The sequence below is a fragment of the Drosophila tropicalis genome, unplaced genomic scaffold (genome assembly GCF_018151085.1).
Source record: "Drosophila tropicalis isolate 14030-0801.00 unplaced genomic scaffold, ASM1815108v1 contig_878, whole genome shotgun sequence".
Classification (NCBI taxonomy): domain Eukaryota; kingdom Metazoa; phylum Arthropoda; class Insecta; order Diptera; family Drosophilidae; genus Drosophila; species Drosophila tropicalis.
Window position 1 is genome coordinate 1,947,437 of NW_027173374.1, and position 17,761 is coordinate 1,965,197.

General features: G+C 35.1%; 1 protein-coding gene, 1 long non-coding RNA gene and 2 other non-coding genes across 7 annotated transcripts; all 4 read right to left on the reverse strand.

Moving 5' to 3' along the window:
* Window positions 1-831: 831 nt before the first annotated feature.
* On the reverse strand, window positions 832-938 carry LOC137586001 (U6 spliceosomal RNA). Its single transcript, XR_011033662.1, has one exon. It is a non-coding gene; the product is annotated as a U6 spliceosomal RNA (small nuclear RNA).
* Window positions 939-1,435: 497 nt separating this feature from the next.
* Esyt2 (extended synaptotagmin-like protein 2) lies at window positions 1,436-15,848 on the reverse strand. Of its 4 annotated transcripts, none has more exons than XM_068301103.1 (11): window positions 9,743-9,892; window positions 9,229-9,320; window positions 6,251-6,746; window positions 5,632-6,183; window positions 5,392-5,562; window positions 3,606-3,691; window positions 3,399-3,447; window positions 3,135-3,311; window positions 2,634-3,062; window positions 2,042-2,566; window positions 1,436-1,754 (listed from the first exon to the last, which is right to left on the reverse strand). In XM_068301103.1, the coding sequence occupies exons 2-11, from the start codon at window positions 9,231-9,233 to the stop codon at window positions 1,665-1,667; spliced, it is 2,580 nt and encodes an 859-aa protein (XP_068157204.1). In that variant the 5' UTR covers window positions 9,234-9,320; window positions 9,743-9,892; the 3' UTR covers window positions 1,436-1,664. The 4 variants fall into 4 exon arrangements, with proteins under 4 accessions (XP_068157204.1, XP_068157203.1, XP_068157205.1 ...); XM_068301102.1 differs by lacking the exon at window positions 3,606-3,691 and adding an exon at window positions 5,047-5,132; XM_068301104.1 differs by lacking the exons at window positions 3,606-3,691; window positions 9,229-9,320; window positions 9,743-9,892 and adding exons at window positions 5,047-5,132; window positions 15,508-15,848.
* LOC137586002 (U6 spliceosomal RNA) lies at window positions 1,810-1,916 on the reverse strand. Its single transcript, XR_011033663.1, has one exon. It is a non-coding gene; the product is annotated as a U6 spliceosomal RNA (small nuclear RNA).
* A 222-nt stretch (window positions 15,849-16,070) lies between the features above and the next one.
* On the reverse strand, window positions 16,071-16,957 carry LOC137585356 (uncharacterized). Its single transcript, XR_011033551.1, has 2 exons — window positions 16,282-16,957; window positions 16,071-16,215 (listed from the first exon to the last, which is right to left on the reverse strand). It is a non-coding gene; the product is annotated as an uncharacterized lncRNA (long non-coding RNA).
* Window positions 16,958-17,761: the final 804 nt, after the last annotated feature.

Here is a 17,761-nt window from a genome sequence, read left to right on the forward strand (position 1 = left end):
AAACTACCTCAAAAAAAATAAAAAACAAAACAAAAAAATGTTGGAAAACAGAATTCAAGTTTCAGATTTATACATATGAGATATATAAATGAATATATAAAAGGTAAAAAGTTCTACATTTCGATAAACTAAAAGAAACAAAACGAAAAATTAAGAAAATATAATAAAACCAAAACCAAGAGCCTGATTCATGTGTCCATTTAAAAAATAACGTAATATATATAAAAACCAACAAAGAATACATATTATGTATTTTCAAATTAAATTTAAAATTATGCATTAAGCATAATGCAATGAAAACGAAAAAAATCAATTCAATTAATTACAGTAATTTCGGCTAGCCGAATATCTAATACACTTACAGAGAGAGAGTTAAAGTCAATGTAAAACTCAACGAAATTTTGTCTTTCTGTTGGTTTATTGCAAACTGAAAAATAAGAAAAACCAACAACAACAAAATTAAATGTGGTGTCCAAGGAAAAATTCATAAATATATATATATATATACATAAAGAAAAAAAAAAACAACTGTGTTGAAAATTAAAAATTTTGTAAGATGTAAGAAAAAATAAAACCTTAACGAACGAAACATAATTATTATGTGTAAAAACAAAAACCAAGAAATTTAAGCAACAAATTGTCTATATATACACACACATACAAATATAAGGCAAAATACATACCAAATTACATGCATACACACATTAAAAGATAATACAAAATAAATGGCAAAAAGCAACAAAACCAAAACCAAAAAAAAAGACAAATATATTTATTTGGACTCCTTTTTTATAATTTTTCCCCATGGATTGACAGAGTTGAGTGCTGCAAAAAAATGTGGAACGCTTCACGATTTTGCGTGTCATCCTTGCGCAGGGGCCATGCTAATCTTCTCTGTATCGTTCCAATTTTAGTATATGTTCTGCCGAAGCAAGAACGAAGTGAGTCGATATAAGGCCCTATATAAATGTCAATAGTGAAGAATAACAACTTGAGAATTATAAGAAATGCCTTTAAAATTGGTAGGCGACACCTAGTGTTCGTTTTGTCCACAATGGCGCCACTGTGAAGCCTTTTCAAGCCTTTCCTTCCCAAGTTTCAAACCCACTTTCAATATTTTATAAGAAGTTCATTTGAATTTCAATTAAGAATCTTTTATATTTTTCGTTCATAGCAAATTTATATATGATTCTTAGTAAATTGGTAATTACTTTTTGTTTACTTTTACTTTCATTGATTGTTTGCTTTGAACTTACCAATAGACGACTTTGAAATTGTAGATTTAAGTAAAGTATAGACATTTTTGATTGTTCAAAATCAAGAAAATCTAAGCCAACCAATTTTAAATATTTTAATTTTTATAAGATATTAAAGCAATGAATATCTTTACCTAATTCTCCTTTCATTTTGTAAATAACCGGAGATATTGCACATGTTCAGATGTTCAAAACACAAGTTTTCAAATTTATTTGACTACAATCAGTAGATAGTTAAGATAATAGAGAGGCACGACTAATAATAAGAGTGTTCATTTCTCTTTTTTGCTCAGTGCAGAGGCAAAAATTTCACAATTTTTGGTTGAAAATTATAAATAGAATACAAAAGATAAAGTAAAAAATAGATGATTTAGATTGTTTCAATGAATGAGGTTCATAATTTTATATTCACTCATGTCTCATCTCTGGCTGCAAGTCGAACCAGGTATTGAGGCCAGTCTGCGTTGTTATTTCGCTGTCATCCAAAGGTATTTTCAGCTGAAATAAATAATGAAAAGAGAAGAAAATATGAAGTTTTAATAAGATGCAGCAAAAAAATGTGGAACGCTTCACGATTTTGCGTGTCATCCTTGCGCAGGGGCCATGCTAATCTTCTCTGTATCGTTCCAATTTTAGTATATGTTCTGCCGAAGCAAGAACGAGAATCTACCATTAAGATCATCAATTTATATGCACAAAGTGCGGAATTCGAACTTGAGAATCATAAGGAAGGCGACACAGAGCAGAAGTGTTCCAGGTAGCAACGGGGTTGCTTTGCTACTCACCATGCCAATAATGGGACTGCCACCCGAAAGGAAACCCTTCTGTGTACAGACCGTGACCTCGAGAGCCGTCTGCCTGAGCTCGGCTATGGAAATCAGGTACTCGAATGAGGCATCATAAACCGGATTGCAATTGTCCTTAATGACGCTGGTTTTACGCTTTGACTCCTTGCTGCGGCCAGGCAGCAAATGCAATTTCACATACGGATCTGGTATATTGCTGGGATCACGTAAAGGTATTTTCGCAATCTTGTGAATGGTCACATCCAGTTTCTGTCTTTGGGCACTGTAGCGTAAAGAGAGCTGTATACGGCCCAGACCATGTTCGCCGGCGGTTGAGACGGTGTCGGGAAAACGATGAGTCAACACTGAGCCAGAGCCAGAAGCCGAGATCAGCTGTTGTTCGGTAATGGGCAACTCACTGGATGCAGAAGCCGATAAAGCCGGAGAGATTCTTGTTGGCACTGTTAAATCTTCTTCGCTAATGGGTGATTCAGTAGACAAACGTTTGCCAGCTATTTGGGATTCCTAAGGCATAGAGAGATAAGTATAGAGACATTGGGTTTAAGTCTTCGTTATATCATCGCCTACTTACCTTTATGACAGGCACTGTTACTTCAGTGGCCTTTCCTCCAGTGCTGCTTGACCGGGTAAGTGCCGCCACTTGCTCCAATGTATCTGATTCCTTATCAATTTCTCCAGGTTGTAAGATTCTCAATGACAATGACATATATAGCCTGGATTCCGGTCCAGATTTTTGCAATTGGAATGGCTGCTGAATAACCTCCATATTGAATTGCTTGAGCAGAGTGCTCAGTGTGTAAGTATATTGGCCAATATCATTGCCTGTTTTCTGGTCATAGATCTTAATGTTTAAGCTCTCGTTATCCGGATTGCTGACCAAGAAAGTGAATCCTTGCTCCCAAACTGGAGAATCGTCCCGCATTATCATGGCCGTTTGTTGCTTCTGCTTGTTCAAACTGCACACCAAATAAGGATCAGGCTTTGAACTGGAACGTGCTTGCTGCAGGCAAAAGAGATAACAATTTGGATCACCTGCACATAAGGGTGGGTGCTTGTTTTTCAATTATCTTACCTTCAGATGACGTGCAGAATCAATAAACACACTCAACACAGCCGAGCTCATGGTGGTAATGCGCAAAAGTTTAGTTTCCAAAAGAATTTGCTGCAAATCATTCGGATCTGCGCTGAGTTTGTACCACTGTAGACGTACATGGAGGAGTCCATGTTTGGCATCTTCCAAAGTTAGCCACTGCATTGAAAAATCGTTAGATTTAATTAAATATCAGATTAAATATCAGAGAAGTCTAAGGAGGAGTTTTGAGCTATATATACTTACACTATCTACAACTCCTTTCTGGATTACACTGGCTATATCGATGCTGGCTCTGTGTTTTGGTTTTGTTTTGGAAATTGTAATAGATTAATAAATGGAAATCAATATTATCAAAAATTAGGCTTAAGAAAAACTATTCAACAAAAATATTAAAAAATCAACTCAGCTGAAATGATTTTTAAAAGGGTCTTATAGGTCAGAATCCCTAACCTGCCAAGCGATTCGTCATCACTAGTTCGATCCCAATCAAATAGTCTAAGCACCAACATGGCATGCTGTGAGACCTCAACCACCGCCTTATCATCGTCCGTAATACATATGAAAGATATATATTATTTTGCACCACATTAGTAAGATTCTGAGGTTAGTCAGCGTGAAGATTAATGCCAGGTAGATATATATACAGTGTTTGGGACTAGGGCAAATCAATCAAACTACTTAGGAGTACATATTATTGGATAGGTGGAGCATGCAGTTCTTTTGGATGGTGCTACACACTTTTTAGTCAGTGTTTGTTGTCGTATTAGAATAGTGTTAGGCATGCAATTGCATCTAGTGTTAGTTGTTGCTGTTGTTATTTGGTCAGTGGTGATCGGTGATAATTGTTTAATTGTTTAAGTACATTACATAGTAGTATTTGTGATCATCAAATTGAGCAAAGAGAATTATTGAAATAAGCAGTATTTATTATCTAACCTCCTTTGGTTTCTTATTTTTGAATCCTTTTTCTATTTAAAACTAAAGTTTAAGGTAATTATAAGCATTACATTGTCAGATCAAAAGATAGTATAAAAGAAATATGACATGTTTTAAAATTGATGTAAACTAAGAAGAAATTTTGCTTGTGAACTTAGTTTTTTGAAAATCAAATATTCAAAATAATGCTATAGTTAGCTACTAGATAAAGGTTGTTTATATCTATTTTGTGTTTGCGGTTCTATGGCTATGATATGGAAGAACTTTGCCCCAAAAAGTATGCAACAAACAAATTTAGAAAGTGTAACGAATTCAAGAATTGCTTAGTGCATACTTTAGGAGTCAAAGTTGCACTCATTTTACCGCCCTATATCCGTCTTTTCTATTTTGACTATTCATCTAAAGAAATCTTAAAACCAATTCCATTTTAAACTTATTGTAGATTGATTGTTTAGTATATTGTGTGAATGTAAGTTGGGAATAACTCAAAGAAACTCATTATGAAAGCATTTTGGATTTATAGTCAAGCTGCAAGTGGCATGCAAAAATAGTACAACCTGCCCAATAAATCATCGGCCAGTACACCTGGCATTGTTTGGTCATAGTCCCACAAAGAAAAACCAACAAAGTGTCCTATGTTGGTAAAAATACACGCCTAGAAAAACAATTTTTGTGTATGAAAGAAAAGTGTGAGATAGATAGAGAGAGAGAAAGAAACGTAAACACAATTCGGAAGAACAGAAACAGAGGGAGAAATGAAAAACAAGATAGATTGAAGAAGAAGAGAGAGAGTTTTCCATAGTTATTCAGTTTATAAAGTCTTTAAACACCATGCATGCAAAAAGTTAGCGATTGGAATCAATTTGAACTAATGTAACGTCGAATTTACTCACACTGAGAGGGGGAGAGGAGGGAGGGGGTCAATCGTTTTCTTTTTTTTTTTTTTTTTGCTTACCTTCCCAGATTCTCATCTTTTTTGGAATCATCCGAGTCCTTCAATTGTATTTCGACAAACTGACCCATTTCAATAAAAACTGTTGCCTATGCTCAGGCGGAACAAAAACGAAAAGAATAATAGAAACACAACAAAAATGGAGCCAAGATCTAGATAATTATATGTATGTTGTATAAGTTGCTTGATAATATGTGTGTGTAGTGTTGCATGCATGCATTATTGTATATAAAGGTTTGTATATACATACATACTTATATGTATATGATAACAATCAATAATAGACTACAAAATGGCAAGCAAAATTCTAGATCAACATGCATTACAAATGCTTTCGAATGAACTCACCTCGCACCAGTAATCCCATTTGGGATTGACATTATTATCAATAATTTGGGTCTTAAACTCCTGAGCTCCCACATTGATAATGGCATAGGGATCTGATTTACCTTTACCCAAAACACTAATATCCTTTTTCATTAAATCCTTGGCCTCGACCACATGAATACGCAGAATGCCCTGAAAGTAATTGAAACAGTTTAGTGATTAATTATCCATTCATTAAGGTTATTAACCATTCCAACTCACCTCTGGTTCGGGCATTTTTAGAGCCACTGCAGAGACTTCTTCGCTCAGGGAAATGGGCAATTTATTGGGCAGAACCATTACATTACCAATTTGCTCCACTATTATCCTACGCAAGAGATCACTCAAGCCCGGCATATCCATAAAATCGATAACACCCACCAAATTGAAATCAATATTGGGATTATTTAGGAAAAATATCTGCAAACCACCGACCAATGGCATGGATCGAATCAGAGGTTTCATTACCACACGGACCCATCCATGAATTTGGAAATCCTTGATGCCACCCTTCATGCCACCCAAATAGAAATTGATATCACAATCGCTGGCATAGAATAGATCCAAATCCATAATGATTTCATTCCGATCGACATTCTTGTCATAGATCTTAACACCACCAATTCGTGGTGGAATTGTACCAAGAATAATGCGATCAAAACGAAAACCATTCATCTTGTAATTGGATAGAGCCAGAGCCACATTCGGTTCGATGGTCTCCTTGACCAGAGTGCGGGCAAAATGATTGGCATTGGGCCAAACCTGTTTAAGGATCTGCAGAGGCAAACAACAAGGAAAAATTTACAAAAATTCTTAAAAAGGAATTATTGTTCCACTTTACCTTATTCAACCATTCGCAACGCTCGACATCGGGAAAGTAGACCCAGGCGGGCAATTCATCAATACGAGCCAATATCACATCCTTTTCAGAGGCCAGAGCCGATGCCTTGGCTATATCTCGCTTCTTCTCCGATGTCTTGGCCAACTGGTCGCGGGCCACAGACAAAATGACGGGTGCAATAAGCCAGGCCACCGACCAACCCATATAGCCGACTAGATAAATTGAGCCCACAATGGCCACCTTTTTGCCCACACCATAGATTATGGAGAAGATGCTGTTATCATTCAATTGGCTTGCAATGGGCTTGGCCACACCATCATTGGGTGTGCCATTGGGTGTGGATTGCGTTGATGTAGACACCGGCCCAGTGGGCGTGGTCGGTGTTGCTGGTAACTCATTCATTTTTTTTACCTCTGCCAAGGGGACAAATGATTCGTCCTCTTCGGGCTTCGGTGGATCAACAAAATCGGCCAAGGGCACAGATCGAGTATTATCACTGCAAAAAGTAATGCCAATAAATTAGCATACAATAAATATATATCTATGTATACGTATATCAGCAGCTGATTCATTAACACAACCGGCAAAAGCTAGCTAAAAGCTCATAATGATGTTCGAGATGATGAACGATGATGTCATGTTTGTTTGTTTCTGTCTTCTAGAAATGCGATCTTGGCATGCCTCTCAATAGCTACACTTAACGCCTAAACAACGAAAAACTTTGCTCAATTTGCTTTTAAGAAAAACTATGGAAACTGAAAATCAATGTGGTTCATTTCTCAGCTCTAACTTAATTGTCTCTGACTTTTTGAATGAAAGAAACAAGTAGAAAAGGTAATAAGGTCTTTCAATATAAGGTAAGACTTATTGTTAGACTTTTTGTAGTTAAATTCACTGTAGCAGTTGTTAAAAAATTAATTAGTGCTTCAGATTTTTGAAATTTGAGACTGTAGCAATCTGGTAACTATTTAGTCAACAATTTAATTTGAAAATGTTACTAGTACTCCCAAAATACTCTTCTCTAACCTTTCCCCTATTCCTATGCCTTGTCTATTATCTATTTTTTATACAAAACATTCTATCATGGCCTAAATGAATTAGTTAACTTTGAAAAATCACATCTTTCCTTCTTTCATTTCATAGTCATAGCATTTTCTTTCAGTGTACAACAATTTTAGCCACCTATTATAATCAAATGTATATATAAAGTATGCAATAACATTTACTTTTGCATTTTTGTTCTCTCTCTCTCTCTGGTTTGGCTTATTGTTTACTTAACTTAATTTCATTTCTTTATAGACAAAAGAAACATTAGTCACTTGACCCCCTTCATTCGTGTGGATGTCGGATGGGGAGGCGGAAATTGACATAGTTTTGTGAGTTGTAAGAGAAACACTTGTTGAGTGAAACAAATTTTGAGGTGGGTTGTATAAAATAACAAAAATCTCAACTTCCTAACAACTCGGCTAAAAGTTTGCCTTTTGAAACATAAAAATATTTGCATTCACAACATATTATAAGCCTCTTAGACTTTTACTTTCTATGTATACATTTTTAATACCCAGCATCTATTAGGGTTAAAAGAGCATATTTTTAAAGAAAAATGCATAATTAAAAAACGTAACTGTTAGAAGGAGTAAGGACTTTAAAGATCTTACATTCTTTCCAAAATAAAGATATGTGAATTTTTTTAGATTTATAAGTAACTTATATGCCCATATATATATGTATATTGTTCTTGTCTTTGTAATCGGCTTATTAAACAAACTTTTGCTCTTTTGATTTCATTTTTTGTTCTTGTGTTGTTATTCTTTTTTAAATATTTAAAAGCTCCTCGAAAATATTTGCCTCCTACAAATTTGCATAGAAAATTGTTTTTCCTCTCTTTGTTTACTTTGCATGTATATTTTTTTCTTCTTATTTTTAAATTTTCCCTTTAGAATTTTGAATTAATTTATATATGCATTGTTGACTTAATAATCTCTGCTCAGAAAAGCGGCAACTGTTGCCATAAACGAACACAACAACAAATCCTGTTGAGGCAAGGAAGTTGGAGACGAGTTTGAGGCATTTGGAAATAATTGTGTAAGTGAGACAAGGTAAAGGGATGGCTAACTGGAGTGGTAGTTAGGCGTTAACGCAAAGCTTACTCGTTACCAAGTTGAACTAATTTGCTTGGTTTTGGCCACAATGGAAATGCTTGTGAAAATTTGTTGACTGTCAACATTTTGACATAGGGGGAGGCCACTGCCACCTGTTGAATGCCATCATCATGAGTGAGACAAACGGAGACAGACAGATAGAGAGAGAGAGAAAGAGAGACTACCATAACTTGACTACCTTCAATTGACTGGGGAATATGGAGAACTTGTGGAGAGCGAGACAGAACAATAGGCAGGGGGCAAAGCTGGCTCACATTGCCAAGAACTTGAACTCGTCTTGTTTTTTATTTCATATAATTTTTATACATATATACATATATATTTGTGTGTTTTGTGTAGTTTGTTATTTTTGCTCAATTTTCACGTTTCACGTTTTTATGCGATGACGTCGTCGACTGATTGATGTATGTTAAAAAGAAGCATGAACCTTAAGATACCCTATATCAATAAAAAGAACAGGTGAGAAGATATTTACATGACACCTGACAAACAATGTTTTTCACTTAGAAAAGGTCAGTTAAAGTTCATAAAACTATACTTTAAAAATAATTCAAGAATTCTCCTCTCAATTTTCTAGAAAATGTTTTCTTTGATTCCTTATGTAAGAAGTGAATAAGTATGATATTAATATTTGAATAATTATTATTTTTAATAGAAACATAAAAATGATATCTATGCTAATTAGGTAGACTTGTATTTGTATTATTATTTACAGGGTGTCTATTTTTTTTAATACACTCTTGGTGGTTGGTGGTCATTAAATTATAAATAAATAAAATGCATTAATAATTTTTAATAAATTGTTTAAATATTCACCTCATTTTGCAGTTATTTCCTCCCACCAATCGCTGTGTGTTCGTGTATGTGTGTGTATCGGTGTGTGTAAAGTTTTGAAAATTTATGTGCAACTGAAAAAGTGTTTCAAATAATTTAAACTACATACAAATAAACAAAAGGATTTATAAACAATCGTTTAGTTAAACACTCAGTTAGATGACTAATTTTAAACATTTCCTCTAAATATTAATATAGAAATATTTCGATTAATGCATTGAGTGCACGTTTCGAGATTTAAATAAATATATATATAGAAAGAGAACAACAACAAAAATTCTTTTGCAATTTATACATACAGAAAATAATCATACACATCTGTGTACATATATACATATGTATACATATATAGACTTTTATATATTAAGAAAACCACATATTTTTTTCGTTAGTTGATTTTATCAAGTTCTAAATACCACACAAAGTTGGGAGAAGTAACCGGATTACACTTGGAACATATGTACGAATAAAAATATATATATATTCTATTACGCACCCTTTTATCAACACTTTTTTTGGATTTTGTTTATAAATTCGACTAGGTTACTTAATTTGTTGTTGCTCGTTTTTTTTTTTTATGTAGAATATAATCTACATAAATTAATTAACGAACGACGCGTTCGTGATGATGACTTTTGAATGTCGGCGGCGATTTCAGAACTAAATTCACTTGAATTTTTGAGCGCCCAGACACACACAGAGTTTCGAAAAGATGTCGAAGATGTGAGTGGGGGCTTTTTAGTGTGTTGTGTGGTTGAGTGAAAGCTTTTGAGTCAAAGCTCTATTATTTTGGTGCGTTGTCGTGCTCACAGCAGCCAGGCAGCAGACAGAGCCATCGGTGGACGGGGCCGGAGGACGGGGGGTGGGCGAGACCAGCAGATGGGGCTCATAGGCTTAGCGGCGCCATGACAACTATTAAATTGGAGCCTGGTGTACACTATCCAACAAATTGGATTTCATCAAGTGAAAGTGTGAGGGATTAGGATACTCTATAGTGGTAATTTGCCTTAAAGGGCTATTTCGCAATTGCAAGGCTCAAAGATGGTGTCCTTTTAAGCATTTATTCTGTTTGTATATTTGATTTGCAGGATCGGTTTAACTTTTAATCCCAAAGTGTCGTTGGTGGAAATTATTATAAAAATCATATTTTGGATTGGAAACTGAAAAACCATTTATTAATATGAAAATTTGTGTGTTACATAAAGTCAATATGAAAATGGGAGTAAATGTGATGGTGAATGGCTAAAGCTAAGTTAATAATAATGAATCCCGAATCGGGTTAGTTAGAGTAATTGGAATTAGGCAGCTGCCTGTGCTGTCTACAGTTCATTTATAGGAAAAGTCCCAAGAATTTGCATATGTTTTACTCTACAGAATTGGTTAATAAGTCAATCCGTCTATTTATTTGTCCTTGTTGGACAGTGTAATTAGCACAGAATTCTAATGCTTTTATCCTGGGTCAAGTGGGTACTTATTGTTTGGTGAGATTCTCTATGAACAATAAAAACAAAAATCTCTATTGTGGCCAAACAGAAAATCCAGTAGCTAAAACAACCATGGAAATTTCTGTGTTATATTCATTCATTTTTTAAATTGCTTTCTTGGTTTTGTTTTGTTTATAAATACCAAATGGCCACATCGAGTGTCGTGTGGCATAATTATAGCAAATGCATTTATAATGCCCATGGATATGGATGGATGAGTAAGCAAACAGAGAAAAAAGAGCAACGCAAAGCACCGGAAAAGCGCAAATCAAGCTGTAAACCAAACTTTAATATGACCTTCAACACTCATACGCTGACACACACACACACACCTACATATACATTGTCTGGCTGCAGGGCGAAGAAACATGGGAGAGGGCATGTTGAAGGACATGCCTCCTTCCGTGAGGCAATGTGCTGCGTTGCAGCCTGCAGGCAAATGTTGGAAATGTTGTTTCAACAACAAAGACGACTCCAGCAACAACGGAAATGGGACTTGTTAGTCTCAAACGCGGATATTTCACTCTTGCTTTTAAATTTTTTCTCAAATTTGTCTTTTCGCAAATTCTTCACCAAGAAATACCAAAGATTTAAGCAGACTAACGTGTACACAAAGGACCCACATCAGGTATTCACATCAAGGGAATTCCAAAAATCTGCTTAGTACAATCTGGATGCATATGAGAAGCATGGAAGTAGCTGGAATTTCATTAAGAACAGTGGCGGATCTGCTAACCGCTAATAACGTATACGCACGGTGTGACAGCTGAACTATGAACAGATGCAAACGGAGAGACTTAAAAACTTTCGGTTGAGCTGCAGATTTGACAAACTGTTCGATTAGAAGAGCAAAAAAAAAAACAAATTATTTCCCCTCCCAAATCTATTCACAAACATTACAGAGCCCTTGCGCAATGAAGAGACAAATCCAGGAGGGATACCATCAGAAATGAAACGATGACAACAGACCATTGGGCAATCCAAAACAGTTGGCAAACAGTGAAAATAGAATGAATGAATTGCAACATCTGCAACTAATCTGTCCAAGCGCTTGGGCAATGTCGAAATAAATGCCTCAATGGCAAACAAACTAACTAAAGTTAGGCTAGTCTTTGGAGTTTTAAGTAAAGGGATCATCCCTACGCCCATGAATAGCTGTTCTCAGGGCTTATCCTTCGTGTGTGGAGCACTCGACAAAAACGTGTATACTTTAATGAAGTAACACATCAGAGTACCTAAATTTAGTTCGTTCGGTATATGTATGTATGTGAAATTGTTGCATGCATGAACTTGGTTATAATTGCCCTATAAATATTTGATTATCCTACTTTGATTTAGTTTGCATTACAAATGAAATGGCGTAGTAAACTTTTTTTGGGGTTTCTTCAACTTTGAACTCACGCTACAATTTTGTTGTCGCTTAAATAAGTGTCGAAAAGAATGAAACTATTTAAAATGATGAAAGACTTTCAATATCAATTGAGGCCAAGCCATGACTCGATGATGTCGATGATGGGCTGAAACGGGAGACGATAGATGTATGTAGCTGGGCGAGGCGCCTTGACTTTATTGAACCGCCTCAACTAAGTAAACAAAGAGAGAAAATACCCGCCCCTCCATCCATTTACTTAGCAACTTTGTTTTACTTTGGTTCTCTGTATATACATGGTAGCATCATTTTGTTTGTGTTTCTTGTAAGAAAATTACATCACATTTGCCTTTGATTTATCTATTCCAAGTGACTGAGAAAAAAAGAGAAGACCAATGTCAGCGAAGCGAAGCGTAAAACGTAACAAATTGCCAATGAACATCCAAATGGAAATGAAGGTAACTTTGATGTCTAGTCCAGAATAGATGCGTATATGGCACAATGGAATGAGGTCAAAATTGAATTAAAACCATTAGAGCACAAGAGAAAATGGAAATCTAATAACAAATAAATACTTTACATGGTTACCAGAAGTCACACGGAGACCTCATATCAATTAATAATGTGACAAATAGTCAGAGAGTCAGAGCTACAATAAATTGGCTGAAAGGGCAGAAAGAGGGGTATGCCGCTCTCTGGTAATCCCTATGGAATTTGGTCATTATTAGTGGGTACAATTATCTAGCTGTTAGTTTGTCATACAAAAATGTATCTAAATGAAAATGAATATGTTTAATTACAGTGTAAAAAGAAAGACAACAAAAACAAAATAGAGACATACATATTGCTAAGTCTTAACAATTTCCGACAGAACTAAAACGTCAAAACTCATGATACATTTCCCTTTTTTCAATAACATAAAAATCAAGATGAGATAGGTAAAAACAGAATTTGAATAAACCTAGGAAAAATTAAAAAACAAACACATGCCAAATTTAATAAATTTTATACTGGACACCATGGAAACTTTCACAATCTAATTCAGGCAGTGGTTAAAGTCCTACAAAGAGAGGTGAAATCATGGAGACTTTTGATTTGTGGCGTGAATCCATCTCACAATGCTTGAAATTTGAGTCTCAATAAGACCCAAATGAGATGATTTAACATTAATAGAAATATATTTACACTTTTAGACCACTGTGCTTACAACTCGCTGGGCGTTGCTGTTATCTCGATGCCAGAACAAGAGAAAAATTACAGCATAGCTTTGGGAACTAAACTTCAAAACGGACACAAAATGCGAAACTACCGACATTTACTTTAGTCGTAAAAAAAAACCACAACAAAATAAAACATTGTAAAATGGTTTGTAACCAAATGCTATTACTTTATTGTTTCTGTTCTTGTTTTTCTTCTTTTTTTTTTTTTATTAATATTATACAAACTATTTTGTGGCCCCTAGAGATGAAAAACGAATTACTTTTGAGAATGCAAACCATAAAGTGAAATACTCCATTTTATTTTTTATTATACCAAGACCTGACGTTGATTCAACTAGCATAAAAAAGTCGGATATTTATCTAGCAAAGAGGATGGAAAATGTTTGAAGACAAGAAACAGGTTGAATTTTAAAATGATTTCAGATGCTGTTCAGATATGGAGATTTAATTATTCAAACTAAATTATTGATATTTACTTTCGGATAAGCAAAAATTTACACCTTCTCTTAACTTAGAAATCCCGCAAGGATTTCTAATGCGTTTAAGTCTTCTTCTTGTGTGTGTCCAAGGAAGGTGGGGTGACTGTGTGTGTGTGAGTATGCTGTATATTATAGAATAAGCCGTGTCAAGTATTCCAAACAGTTTTTGCATTAAAGAGAGCATGGGCTACGCATGCAGATGATTTTAGGGTAAAATGGCCTCAGGGAAGCATATAAAATAACTGAAAATATTCGTATATAGGCAACCATGTGGCCTTTGCGCCTTAGTTAAGCCAAGTCATTATATTAACTTTTTGTTAGGAATGGGAAATGGAATTTGGAGAGTGTGAGCGACGAATAGGCTTAGTCAGCGTCAGTTGCAGACAAATATAACCATAACAAAACTCATAGCCAGGGCCAAGGAGGACTATTATTGGGCGCCATTATCACCTACATCAGGACGGGGACATGACCACAAAAACCAAAGCACAAAACAAAAAAATATTTGTACGTACATATGTACAATCGGAATGTTTGCTTATGAATTATACAATACAATCGTTTTTCCTTTTTTTTTTTCGTTTCTTTCTCTCTATCTCCCTTTCTCCTTCTCTACGTTTCCTTCTTTGTGTTTTTTATGTTTTTGGTTCTTTTGTTTCAGCAGGCCTGCAATACTTAGCATTAATATCAAAGAACTGAGAATGGTTGAAAAGAAGCGGCCAAGAAACAATACAAGAAACACGCACGGAAATCGTTGATTGCCCGTACTTGAGAAACAAAAGCCAAAAACTATGAATAAAATGGTATTTTCATAAAAAAAGAGGGTATATTCCGAGAGAGATAAAATGTCGTAGGCCTTGTCGTACCCACTGACGCAGAAAAGTATGCTATAAAAAAGATCCAAGTGGCAATAAAGATGAAAAGAAAGAAATAGCTAAAAGAGTTATGAAAATTAAATACTTTATCAGAATTTAAACAAATTTCATCGTCTTAAATCATAACTTGGACTTTTTAGCTGGAACTAATGGGTTGGATAAATGGCTGTATTTACAAACTAATAATTGAAATGGAAATTGTATGCCTATAGTCCTTTCTACTCCACTTTCAAAACAGTTCTAAGAATAAGAAATATGTTAAAACGAAAGTTTCAAACTTTCAACCACTTAGTTAGCCATGTTTCAGGACAACTTTAGGTAGGGGAATGTAAACTTCTTTTTGTGGCTTTTGACAAGTCCTCAGGCAAGAGTTGCAAATGGAATTTTCAAAAGAGTGTTGCTGCAGGTCCCCCGCTCTGCGGCTAGCCTCGCATGGTCTGAGCCACGGCCTGTTCTGAAATGTGACCACATTTTAATTACCCTTGATGTTGAAGTGCAAATGTCTGCCACTGAATCAGACAAAAAACAATAACACAAAAAATACTAAAAGAAGGCCTGTAGCCTTCATGAAAACGCGCAGTTTGTCATAAAATTTTCAAGTGCGTTGTGTCCCCGATGTTTCGTGCTTTGCTTTTGCTACCTTGCTATGTCGCTTGAAAGGGGGCAGACAAGAAACCTGTTACAAAACGTCGCGTCATACCCTGCGTATGTGTAATTTTCCGGGTCTTGTACTCTCCTGGGTTGAGCGATAAATGATAAGGAAAATAAAGGAAATTCCTGGACCTCACTTAAGGCTTTTGCATTTTTAATGCCCAGATGGGGGAAATCACTTGCCTGCTGGTTGGCTAGTCGCTTCCTCTTCGCCTCTTCTGTTGGCTCTTTCGGCAAAGTCAATGTGGTGCCAAAAATAAATTCAACTGTCGTGGGGCTATCCGTTTTGGGCTTTGACACCCTAAAACAATAAGAACCGCAATATTGATTCGATGTTAGGGAAAGCGCGCGCAAATATCCACAACAACAAAAGTGAAAAAAAGAGTTTTCCAAAGCGTTGAGATCTTTATTTTACTACCGATTAAAGTTGCTTCTTGATGAAGGCGTCTCGCACAACTGAATTGACAATATACTACCAGGCAAATGTTGCTCATACGCTACGTTTGACCTACATCCTGTTGAGTGAAAGTGAAAGAGAGTGAGAGTAAGAGTAAGAGAGAGAGAGAGCTTTTTTCCATCTCTCCTCTAGGTTTGAGTGAAAACATTCTGTCCAATCTCTCACGTTTTTATTTGTGTTTATTTACTCGGCTATTTTTGGCGGCAAAACTAGAACAACTGTTGCGGTTCATATGGAATTATTATGAAGAGATTATACTTAGTCGTATTTTGCTCATCACAACAAGTAGTTCCGTAAAATAAGCTTTAATACGATCTCAGGACTCTTAGAAATTTTGACATTTGGGTCGGATAAACATCTGGACAGATTTCACTTGGGTGTCTACCCAAACCATTCCTTTGTCAACATCAGTTTTCCACTTCCCATTGATTTGGCTAATAACAAAAAAGAAGACAACAAATTTTGCAATTGTTATTAATTGTTTTTAAAGGAATACTTACATTTCGCCACAATCTTTATGCCACGAAGCACCATATTTTGCAGCACAATTCAAATCGGTGTCTAAATCGTTGTCATCATCAAACGTGGAGAATCTAAGATGTAAATGGTAATTCATTACATCACTTGCTGTCCCTGTAAATTCTCCCAATGACTGCAATTCATATTTGTCGCTTTCATTGCCAATGAGAAAATTATCGTAACTAGCAAAGCCATAACTTTCATTTAAGTATCCAATTTTCACATACAATTTATATGTGTGGGAATTGGTTATGCGATGCAACTTCTCTAGGCCAATGAAGAACTCCCTTCTTATGTTGCCGAAACCATTGCGATAATCAGCCCACGTTCTATTAAAGTCTGCGCTGCCGTCAAATCGATTATAAATAGCTATCCAACAACCATCTTCCAGATCTCCGTTGCAAAGAGTATTAAATTGATCAATTCCAATAATTTTAATAGCATGACTTTCCCATGGGAGGCCTTTGCAAAGGGTTTTAGATAAATTTCCCTTGCACCCGTTTAGATTTTCCTCAGTTTGTTTCAGTTGCAGAAAATGGGTTTCATGTAACTCAGTTTTATTAGTCAACCGATTCTGAGATTCTTGCAACTTGATCTTTAATGATGAAACTTCATTTTTTAACTTTTCTATTTCTCTCTTTAGATTCTCATCTGTTTCAGATTTCCTCATTTTTTTGTAACTGTTGAATTTCTTTTTTTAAATCATCCTGATATTTAGCTGCATTTTCTGTTTCAATTGTATGCCTGTTAAGTGTATAATTCTGGAAATCATATATTTTTGCATTGTGATTACGCAAATCTTCATTTAATTTAGTAAGCAACTCAATTTGCTGGGTTTTCGCTTTAAGTTCCATACTCTCATGTCTATTAGCAATCAGTTTTCTTTGAAGTTCAATATTTTCGTTATCCCTCTTTACATGTTCCGTGATTAATCTCTTTAACTCATTAATGGCATCATACTACATGTTAACAACTTTAAAAGTTAGCAATTTCTTGATTTAGTTTCTGTCCACTTACCAAATGGTTATCCATTGATGAGGAAGCGTTTACTTGTTGGTAAACAAGAAAAAGGATCCAAAACTGAAGGACACTTGTCAAATTCATTCTAAAATAAATTGACCGGAATATTTATTTCATTTATTGACGCAATCGACTAAGAGAACGTCTCAGAGTGCTATGATTTAATCATCAGAGTATTTATTTAATTATACCTACACAAATATGTATGTTTAGATTCTCTTATAAATGTGTGTGTGATGATAAGAGATTTCAAGAGCAATCATTTTTATGCTGTATTTGCATTGAATTATTTACATTTGTAGATTTTTGCCCCTTTGACATTAGCTGAATTTTGTTTTGATATGGTTTTTTTTTTCTTCTTATCTCCATTAATAATGACTCATAAAATCAAATACATATGTAAGTACATCATTTCAAAACGTGTGTATTTTAAATATAGTT

Coding starts and splice junctions, on each gene's coding strand:
- Esyt2 (XM_068301103.1), bottom strand. Junction 3,312..3,398: donor AGAAAGGAGTTGTAGATAGT/GTAAGTATATAT, acceptor TTTTCAATGCAG/TGGCTAACTTTGGAAGATGC. Junction 1,755..2,041: donor GCAGTCCCATTATTGGCATG/GTGAGTAGCAAA, acceptor TATTTATTTCAG/CTGAAAATACCTTTGGATGA.